At 45.9% G+C, this 10691-nt stretch overlaps 2 protein-coding genes across 3 annotated transcripts; both read right to left on the bottom strand.

Moving 5' to 3' along the window:
• Positions 1-450: 450 nt before the first annotated feature.
• Positions 451-4870, bottom strand: eva1bb (eva-1 homolog Bb (C. elegans)). 2 transcript variants are annotated; one of them, XM_055055005.1, is made up of 3 exons: positions 4678-4870; positions 1640-1736; positions 451-1160 (listed from the first exon to the last, which is right to left on the bottom strand). In XM_055055005.1, exons 2-3 carry the CDS (start codon positions 1704-1706, stop codon positions 712-714), a joined length of 516 nt encoding a protein of 171 aa, XP_054910980.1. In that variant the 5' UTR covers positions 1707-1736; positions 4678-4870; the 3' UTR covers positions 451-711. The 2 variants fall into 2 exon arrangements, with proteins under 2 accessions (XP_054910980.1, XP_054910981.1); XM_055055006.1 differs by lacking the exon at positions 4678-4870 and adding an exon at positions 1820-1857.
• Positions 4871-6304: 1434 nt separating this feature from the next.
• On the bottom strand, positions 6305-9584 carry lsm10 (LSM10, U7 small nuclear RNA associated). Its single transcript, XM_055055010.1, has 2 exons — positions 9484-9584; positions 6305-8009 (listed from the first exon to the last, which is right to left on the bottom strand). The coding sequence occupies exon 2, from the start codon at positions 7946-7948 to the stop codon at positions 7553-7555; it is 396 nt and encodes a 131-aa protein (XP_054910985.1). The 5' UTR covers positions 7949-8009; positions 9484-9584; the 3' UTR covers positions 6305-7552.
• Positions 9585-10691: the final 1107 nt, after the last annotated feature.

Raw genomic sequence — 10691 nt, 5'->3', positions numbered from 1 at the left:
AAAAGCCGAAGGAACCAGAAAGCTGTTCTGAGGCAGATCTTTATGAAAACTGAACAGAAATAATCTGGATTATCAGCCTGTCAGAAAAACCTGGGGCTTAAATTCTAACTCGCCTAATATTTAGTTTAAAAGTTAAACTACAAACTGAATAGTCTGAAGCTAACTAATTAGCTTGGTAGAAAGTGAGACATTTAGCATGGAAATAATATTTAGCTAATTAAATATTTAGCTGAAACAATAAGTGAATGAGAAATGGTAAAAATATGACTGAAAAAACTATCTTCCATTTCCTGAATCCTGGGGGGGCCCCGGTCAGAACTGGAACACAGGAAGTGACGCGGTAACAAGCTGGGAACAGAAAAACAAACTGCAGTCAGAAAGTTGTTAGTAATAGAGTGTTTTGTTGCCCCCTACTGGTAAGAAATCCCGACATACCAGTTCCAGGTATAGTTCTGAGTAGGCCAGTTTGTTGCAATGTGTTAGCTGAAAATCAGTATTGATGTGGCTGAATGTTCCCTGCGTTCCCACAAGTTCTCTGCATGATTCTTCCAACCCAAGAATGTCACATTGTTGACTCCCAATGATTCCCAGGAAGCAGTTTCAGTCTCTGCAGCAACAACAGCAGCAGAAAATCATTCTGGACCCTGTGGCTTCTGGAGAACTTCAACTCCAGAACAGAACAGTGGTACTGGACCCGCCCAATCGTCCCGGTTAGCGGCACTGGACCCGCCCGATGGTTCCCGTCCCGGTCACCATGACGTCCGGCTGCCCGTTCCTCCAGATCTCGCGGACGATGCGCTCCCGCTGCTCCAGGCGCCGGGCCTTCTCCAGCTCCTCTGCGGATGTGAAGACGTCGAGGCTCCTCAGGGTCCCGTTGGACTGGCTGCTGCGGGAACTCAAGGGCCCCAGCGCCACCTTCCCCTCGGACTCCGCCCCGTCTTCCTCAAACATGCTCTCTTCCTCGTCTTCCTCCTCTTCGTCGCTGGACTCTTTGAGCTGCCGCCTGTCGGGGGACGGAGGGGCCCTGCGGGGGCCCTTGCGGGGGCCCCTGCGGGGGCCCCGGGACCTGCAGGCGATGGCGGCCACCAGGAGGCAGAGCGCCGTGAAGAGTCCGAACGAGACCCCCATCATGAAGTACAGAGCAAAACTCTCTGGATTGGCTGAAACAGAGGAGACGATGGGGAACATTCGGATCAGAACCGAACCATGTTCCGTTCTCATATACCGGCTCCAGGAACTGCTCTCTCTCTCTGATTGGTCAGACGTGCTGATGTCATAATGGGCAGGAAGTAACGATGAGAAGAAAATCATCTAGACTGCAGTTCTATAGATATTTCACATCTAGAAGCTGACAGTAATTCTGAGCAAAAGAAAATGAAAATAGTAAAAACTTGAAGGTTCTTCCAGTAACAAACTTTAACTCCATTATGGAGCAGAGAGACGTCCAGCTGCAAAACTACAACCAAAAACTGACTTACTGGAATCATTTAGGAGGAAAATAGGACATTTTGGAAGCCACAGCTTCAAACTAATTATTTTCATAAGCTAAATATCTGGGCCCAGGTCCAATATTTAGCTAATGTAGCATGCTAACTATTTAGCTGGTCATCAGGCTGAGTGAATATTCAGTTTCTCTCACCTTTGATGTGAGCGTAGGCGGCCATGCTGTCGCTCAGCAGCTCCATGTCTGCCTTCACCGGATCCATCCGGGTTCCCAGCCGGGCCAGAACCAGAACCTGGAGGAGTGCAGAGAGCAGTGCATGTAGGTGCTGGTTCTGATGGGTACCATCCAGACCCAGTCCTGTTTGAACTTCCAAACCTTTCAGAACCAAGTCCAACAGGGTCACAGGAATCTGGAACCAACCTGGATCTAGTTTAACTTCCTGGTTTCTGACCAATCAGAGAGCAGAGTTCATCTCACCTCTGATTGGTTCTGTAGAAACTGGACCTGAAGATCCACTGAGATGGTTCTGATGTTCCCGGATTAGGAACATGTTGATCCTGTGACTGAAGCTGAAGCTCTGGATCAGAACCGAATCAAAGCTAAGCTTTTTGTCGGGATGTTTGGGCCAACCAGGCCTTCAGGTTCTGATGGTCCCACGGTTAAAGCCGCTTCCTAGAAACATGATGACGTTGTTTCCCACGTTGGTTCTGTTCGGGTTCTGGTTCCAGCAGTGGGGAGTGTGGGAGCTGAATGTTTTCCTTTCTGATGCTGTCTCCCTGGAGACGACCCCCGCTTCCTCTCCCATCCTGACCCTTATTGACCTCAGACCCTCGGCGCTTTAAAATCTTTGGCTTGTTTGTTTGGGAGCCACCATGATGGGAACCAGTGAGCCCAGCGGAACCAGCCTGCACGGCCCATTAACACGGCCCAGACCCAACATCATCAGTGGGTTCAGCCTCAGACGGCTGCGTTAACCCATTAGCGGCTGAAAGCTTCAAGCAAGTTCTGCTGGGAACCAGAACCGTCAGAACCGGTTTTGGACCAGATAAACTTCTGGATCAGTGACATCACCCGGAGCCTGGATGTTCTGGACAGATTCTCTTGATACCATCTGGAGACCCGGCTAAAACCCAGCGATCTGAGGAGGCTAAATCTGCTAACGTGCTAATAGCTTAGCACTTCAGTGTTTTTGTTTAGCACACTTAGCTTCCTGTAAATAAAATGTTCTGGATAAATTCTGAAGCTCTAATTGACTTGGCACTTTTGTAAACTTTCAGTTGAATAAAGTTAAACTTTTGCATTGAAGTTTTGGTCAAGAATCCTTAAAGCATGTCCTGTACTATAAGACAACTTATATATATAATATAAAAAAAATAAATTCCCTTCTCACCCACCGCGGGTGGTTCTTATCCTCTGAGCTCGGGTCCTCTACCAGAGGCCTGGGAGCTTGAGGGTCCTGCAGTATCTTGGCTGTGCCAAGGACTGCTGCACATTTCTGGACTGACATGTCTGATGTTGTTCCTGGGATCTGTTGTAGCCACTGCTCCAGTTTGGGGGTTACTGCCCCGAGGGCCCCGATGACCACAGGCACCACTGTGGTCTTCACCTTCCAGGCCCTCTCCAGTTCCTCCCTGAGGCCCTGGTATTTCTCCAGTTTCTCCTTTTTCCTGATGTTGCAATCACTTGGTATTGCTACATCAACCACAACGGCTTTCCTCTGATGTTTATCCACTACGACAATGTCTGGTTGGTTTGCCATTACCATTCTGTCTGTCTGGATCTGGAAGTCCCACAGGATCTTAGCTCTGGTATTTCTCCACCACCTTTGGGGGTGTTTCCCACTTTGATCTCGGGGTTTCCAGTCCATATTCTGCACAGATGTTTCTGTACACTATGCCTGCCATTGGTTATGTCGCTCCATGTACGCTTTCCCTGCCAGTATCTTGCACCCTGCTATGATGTGCTGGACTGTCTCAGGGGCCTCCTTGCACAACCTACACCTTGGGTCTTGTCTGGTGTGGTAGATCTGGGCCAAACTGGAGCAGTGGCTACAACAGATCCCAGGAACAACATCAGACATCTCAGTCCAGAAATGTGCAGCAGTCCTTGGCACAAGATACTGCAGAACCCTCAAGCTCCCAGGCCTCTGGTAGAGGACCCGAGCTCAGAGGATAAGAACCACCCGCGGTGGGTGAGAAGGGAATTTATTTTTTTTATATATATATATACAATCCATTTTTCATATTCCTGTATATTCTGTACAATCCTGGTAATTTGTATAATATGAACATAGCTCTCATATTTATGTTTATATTGTACAAAACATTTATAGCACGTCATTATTCTCTGTTTATATCTTGTACAACTGTTTATAAATATTTATATCCTGTATAGCACTTCTGGATAGATGCAAACTACATTTTGTTGCTTGTACATGTGACAGTGCAATGACAATAAAGTTGAATTCTATTCTATTTATGGTCATGCTTTTATTTTGAAGTGTTTGACTACTGTTTCTGCAGCAGTTACACTTTTCTTCTTTTTTCTCCAAAAACATTTCAAACCCAAAATATACAGGAACAAAAACAAAAAACAAAAAAACCCCGCAAAGATTAGAGAACAAAACATTACTGAATAAATGATATTTACACTGAAACCATTAGCGCTTTAGCGAGCTGAGCTAATTGCCATAATTAGCGCGCTGGGGTTAGCGCAGTGAACTGCATAGTTAGCAGTTTGAATCTGTTATTATATAAAAATGGGACAGAAATAACCAATTAAATGATTAAATCTTCCTCTAATGATGCATTTAAATAATCATCATTTAATTTTAAGTAAATCTGACCCAGAACCAGCCAACTGACCCAATTCAAGCAGAACAGCAGAAATTAGACTTTAAGTTACCATAAGACCAGGTTCTGTTAATGGACCGAACCGGACCGGACTGGCAGTGGAATCAGCAGGAGACAGATGGGTGGAAAACATTTCAGCTGATATCTGACAAGATGTTTAAAGGTTAGGAACCGGTTCCTTTGGGTCTCCGAGGAGTTGACTGGACCTCCTGTAGAACCCAACCGGAGCGGTCCAGTTGTGTTCTGGGTGACTTAGCCGGTTCCTCTAAGGTTCTGGACTGATCTCAAGTTCTTCAGGTTCGGATTAAAGCTCAGGATGTTTCCAGAACCACGTGAACCCAGTCAGGGTGAAACCAACCCAGATCGCTGCTTCTCACTCACCTGGTTCTGATGGAGGTCCAGTCCGGTTCTGACGCGTCTGCTTAGAGAGGAGAACCGGGTCCAGAGCTGCAGAGTTCCTCCTGGTTGTCAAACAGAGCAGACCCTTCAAAATAAAAGCTTCAAACTGTAGGCTGAGCAGAGAGAGGCAATCCCAGTCAGACCAGTCTGTTCCCAGTCTGATCACCAGTCTGTTCCCAGTCTGTTCCCAGTCTGATCACCAGTCTGTTCCCAGTCTGATCACCAGTCTGTTCCCAGTCTGTTCCCAGTCTGATCACCAGTCTGTTCCCAGTCTGATCACCAGTCTGTTCCCAGTGCCTCTGCTCTGCTGGGTCGATGGGTGGGACAGGAAATAACTGGGCGGCTGCTGGATTTTCTCTCCTCTGTTTTATTTAGAGTAGACAGAAATAAATGCTTAGCAGTGGCGTCTGACAGGAGGGGCAAAGGGGGCCACAGCCCCACTGGCAAATACTGAGGATCATAAATGATAAACGTAAAACAGAGAAACTACATTTTTAAAATTACCACACATATATATTCATTTATCTGTTTTTATTGTTGTTACAGGCCACAGATGGATGGCAGTTCTTTTACAAAACTAAAAAACGTTTTGACAGTCACTGATTGTTCCTAAAAAACGTTTTGACAGTCACTGATTGTTCCTAAATGTTGGTCAAATAAAGTTTATGATTTGTTTTGTAGCAATAAAAAAGTGCTGAAAAAAGACAATAAAAATAATTTTTTGGGAGTTTTTATGAATGATTATTTGTTATAGTGATAAAATATCCTAAAGTATTAGTGTTTTAAATACGGTAAAAAGTCCTGCCTGTTCTGTTTTAACTCACTGTATTGCTTAAAACATTTAGAAATATTTTAAATGTTTTCCAGCTGTTAGTTATTGGTGGGAGCAGATCACACAAATATGAAACTGCCTGTTAGAAAACATACGCACAAAGAGATTTATAAGATGAGAAAAATTATATTTAAAAAGGAACTGACATAGATAGAAGTTTATTCTAATTATGCATAAAAAACGAAATATTTTGCGTTCTGGTTCTGCAGAACCTCGGCCCGTTTTCATGTGAAGCAGCTCAGGAACGTTTGAGGAGCTGCTGATGCTCATCACGCGGTCGCTGCATCGTTCCTGCTGCAGCACAAACAGCCGGATTCCCCACATTCCCAGCTGCGTCCGGAGCAACAAACCAAACACGGCCTTCTCCTGCAGCCTGGCTTGTTTTTCCCTCCAACGGGTTTTCCTGACTCATTACTCAACAGCAATCAGAACCGAACCCAAATGGGTCACAATCATCCAAATGCCACTTTTAATGAGAAAAATCACTATAATCGTTTCACATTTAAAGGGCCAGTATCGTTTTCCAGGCACATTGAGATATTTTAACAGTATAATCCAGTAACTATGTTGTTAGTTTTTACAAAAATGCTGCATATATGAAATGTGATTTAAGTGATTTGGCTTTGTGATTTAATGCCTTGAAATTGGGTCTCTGTCTCTTTAAGAGCCCCTGCTCTTTCTGAAGCTCCGCCTCCAGGAAGTCCTCCCAACATGGCTCCTCTGTTAATCCTTTAATGTTAATTAATCCCCCTCCAGGGGTCTTTCTGTGGGCTTTAGTGTCTTTTATATGAAAGTATGCTGACAGGAAAGGGGCAAGGAGAGAGGGGAAGACAAATATCGTCTGGTCCGGGAATCAAACCCGCGACAGCTGCTTCGAGGTTTCAAGGCCTCCAAATGTGGGTTGTGCTATACTTTCACGTTTTTACCAGAGATTATCTGAGCAGCAGCTCCTCTGACGACCTCAGCAGCTGTTTGCTAATTGCTGCTGGCTAGTCTGAAGGAGCTGAGTGGGGGGAGGAGCTGCACCTCGAAGGCGGGGCTAGGTCCACCCAGCTGAGTGGTTGCCATGGAGATGGAAGGATTCTCAACCATGAAAGAATCAAACCAATACGCCACGGAAAAACATGAAAATGATTGACTTTACACGATAGCGGCCCTTTAAATCAAAAATCAAATCAAATTTTATTAGTATAGCACATTCCAGCAGCAAGGCATTTCAAAGTGCTTTACATCATAAACACAAAGTCATATAATAAACAATACATTGTTACATATTACATTTCTAATAAAACTATAACCTGCTGGTTTTTAGTTGAGATTTAAAGGAAGTCAGGGTTTCTGCTGTTTCACAGTTTTCTGGAAGTTTGTTCCAGAACTCGGTTTTGTTCATCTGCTCCACCTCAAGCTGCTGTCGCTCTGAGTCCAACCAGCCTGTTCCCCTCCTGGCCTGTGGGGGCGCTGCACCAACAACCACTGCAGGAAACGACACTAAAACCTCTGAAGACACTGAGAGCAACTTCCTGTTTCACCAGATGAAACAAGATGGAGGCGTCAGAGTTTAGTAATGGAGGATTTCTCTTTAGTCTTTGGCTGAAGACCAGGAGCCATTTCTGCTGCTAGCGCTAGGCTAGCATGTTAGCTATGGTTGTAATTACCCAGAATGCCCTGTGCTGTAGTCCACTTCCAGCCTTTGGATCGGTCTCTGGTCCGCTTGGCGTTCACATTGAAATTGAACCAGAGTTCACTTCAGCCGAACGCAGACCAAGGTCAGAGGTCGATTAGCATTCACACCTCACCAACCGGACTTTGACTAGGCAAACGGACCGGACTTGCATTAATGAACATCTGGATTTTTGGACACTTTTATTATGATAACACTAAAAAAACAGTCAGTTTTTAATCAGAACCAGTTCTGAATCCTTCCAATAAGAAGGATCTGGTTTCATTCCAATAAGAACCAGGGAGGAATAGTCTCCAAGTCTGATCCGGGTCACCTGGTAGAACTGGGTCCACAGTGGAACGGGATCAATTGGTGTTCTTGCAGAACTCTCTCCTCCCGCCTCCTTGACTGGCGAAGTTCCGGACCCTGTGGATCCGGGCCAGCTGGTTCTGGATGGTCTGCAGGATGTCCACGCGGTCGGGTATGTGCACGTAGCGCACGTTGCGTCCGGTGACAAAGAGCTGCTGCAGACGCAGGGCGTGACCCCGCCGGTCCCGGAAGACGACGTTCTCCAGTCGGACATTCATGAAGGCGTCGACGCTGAGGACTCGTCCGCGTGCCGTCGACTCGTCCCGCAGCTCCACCGTGGTCACATGACCCTGCAGGCCCTGCAGCAGAACCACCAGGCTGTTCTCCGCGATGGTCCGCTCCCGGATGGAGCCCGCCGCATCGCCACATGGGCCGGGGTCACCGGGGTCCATGGAGGGACACAGAGGTCAGAGTTCAGAAGGATGACCTGGTTCTGGATGGAAATCTTTCTCCCTTTCAGGATCAAAACAAGAAAGATCTGAACAAGTTTGGTGTCATTTTACTTTGACAGTCCAGCTGCAGTATTTAACTTTGATAAAACGTTTTTACATGTTTATCTAATCTGTCATTATGTTCAGTTTATGAAACAGATCGTCTGAACAGATCGACCTGCTGCTGTTGCTGTCTGAAGAAATGCACCAAAAATAACCAATCAGAGCCAGGAGGCGGGGCTTAGCGCTGTCAATAATTCTCCTGTAACCACTGCTAAACATGCTAATTGTGGAGAAAGAACTGTGTGTATAACGTGTTTCGTGCTGAGCAGTGATGAGAAACCAAAGAACTGGAGGTGAGGCAGGCAGTTCTCTGGCCTCATGGCAGGGGGCGCTCATGATCCCAGACACTGAGACTCCACACTGCAGAGGAAGAGACAGCAGCAGCGAGATAGCCATGGAGCTAGCCATCGAACTAGCCCTGGAGCTAGCTATGAAGTTAGCTATGGAGCTAGCCGTGGAGCTAGCCATAGAACGAGCCATGGAGTTCGCTATAGAGCTAGCCGTGGAGCTAGCTGTGGAGTTTGCTATGGAGCTAGCCATAGAGCGAGCCATGGAGTTAGCTATGGAGCTAGCTGTGGAGCCAGCCCTGGAGCTAGCTGTGGAGCTAGTTGTGGAGCTAGCCATAGAGCTAGCCGTGGAGCTAGAAATAAGTGCAGCGATATATTTATAGTTTCCTCCTTGTACCCAATCAATCACTTATTAATCACTAAATAAACATTCAGCCTAAAGCCAAACCACTGCAACACACTGAATGTTTTGAGTGGAAAATATTTCAGTGTTTTGTTTTTGTGGCGTTGTTGTTAGTTGCTATGGCTACGAGTCTGCGCTGCGCTGAAACGAGAAAGAAATGGTTTTGAGTTGGACTTGAACGGTTTCTCCCTTTGCTGTAGAGTTTAGGACGAAGTTAAAGACATGTCCAAGTTTCACTGAGGTAACGGAGTTATTCAGAATGTATGCATGACGTCGTGTTTCTGCCCCCCAGCGTCGTGGAGGGTCATGGGGTCTATAATGATAAATCTGATTTTGATTAAGTCAGAGCCTCACAAGCATATATATGAAAAAGCGTGACCACTTCGGAAACACGTTGTTTGAGCTTTCACGGTATCCGTAGTTCCCTGGATAAGCGCTGACAACGCGCATGCTTGTTACGCGCTCATAACCGGGACCGACGTAACACCGGAACCTGTCCGGTACCGGAGAGACGGGTTCTGACCAGCAGCTCTGGGCTTCTCCTCACAACCCAGAACCGGATCTAGTTCTTCTGGACCTTGTTCAGAAACTGATTCCTGGTCCAGAACCAGGACCTCAGCGGTTCCGACAAGATTTAGTTCTGACAAGCAGAACCTTTATTTATCCTGATTTCTGCTGAGACGGGTTTTTTGCCTGTCTCGGTTCTGATCCAGATCAGTGCTGACACCAGTTCGAACTCCTACCTGAACTGGTGGTTCTTCTTCTGGTTCTACTGGACCTTCTTCTCCTCAGTCAGTTTGAATCGGTTTTACCTCTAATCGGTCCTTTGCCGCCACAAACAACACATGACGCACAGCGTGATGACGTAAGGTCTTGTTATTTGTCAGGCCCGTGAGGTGCTCTACCGCCACCCTGTGGTGGATCGGCAAACTGAAGGCTCTTTATTTTAGTTTTAAAGGCTGAAATGTGTTTCGGTAGCGAACACACCCAGAAATAATCTCCAGCTGTCCCCATGTCTTCTACATCCCATAATAAAAATGATAATCCTCCTGTCTGACTCCTGCAGGATGGGGTGATTATAGATTATTCATCTGTGGTAGTTTTTTTTTATCCTATTTTAAGATTAACTGCTACTTGATCACGTGATCAACTGGATTACACTGAATGACTAGAATTAAATATAAATCTATAATGAATTGGATATGATGTTTCTTGCTCTCTGATGGATGCTTTTTGCCCTTCCTTCCCGTCTTCCCCTTGCTTGCTCTGCTATGTCTTCTGTGTTTGTGCTGTTGTTTTGGAGCCTCTCTTTGCATGTCCTCCAAATATACAAATTACGGATCTGGTTAACTGGTCCCTAAGTAATGCAATTAATAACATTTTCCAACAAGAAGACTGGGCACGAGACAGCCCACTTGCCCGTGGGGTCCACCCGGTGGGACACATCCTGGATTTATTTGGATTCGTGATAACAGGATTTATGCTGCTTGGAGCTTGCAGGTACCTGGCATATTGACAAATTTGTGACGATTGGGCTGACAGCGAACACTCAGACTGACATGGTGTGGAGAGGTGCAAGTTGGATACAAATTTTGGACAATTAAACACACTAGCAGGATGGAATCCATCTTGGAGAAGTTGTTAGTTTTGGCCCAGTGGAAATGACCACGCTAATTTGAATGATTGGAATTAACAGATATCAGTTGAGATTCTAGGGCAGATACAAATTTTAAGTCCCCACAATCTAAATGAAATTTGTTTATTCTGAATCTGGCACCTCTGACTGGATGTATCAAATTTCCAGGAGTTTAGATAAACTTTTGTTTAGTTTAGGTAATATGGCCATATGGTGACTACGCTCCCTCCCTGGAGTCACCATATGGCTGAACTCTCCAAGGACTTGCTCGTTGATAAAGCCATCTTATCAGGCTGTGACGAGACACTCATGCAT

This window comes from Poeciliopsis prolifica, unplaced genomic scaffold (assembly GCF_027474105.1).
Source record: "Poeciliopsis prolifica strain line A6 unplaced genomic scaffold, Auburn_PproV2 SCAFFOLD041, whole genome shotgun sequence".
In the NCBI taxonomy this organism is placed as follows: Eukaryota; Metazoa; Chordata; class Actinopteri; order Cyprinodontiformes; family Poeciliidae; genus Poeciliopsis; species Poeciliopsis prolifica.
This window is presented reverse-complemented; position numbering and strand designations above follow the sequence as displayed.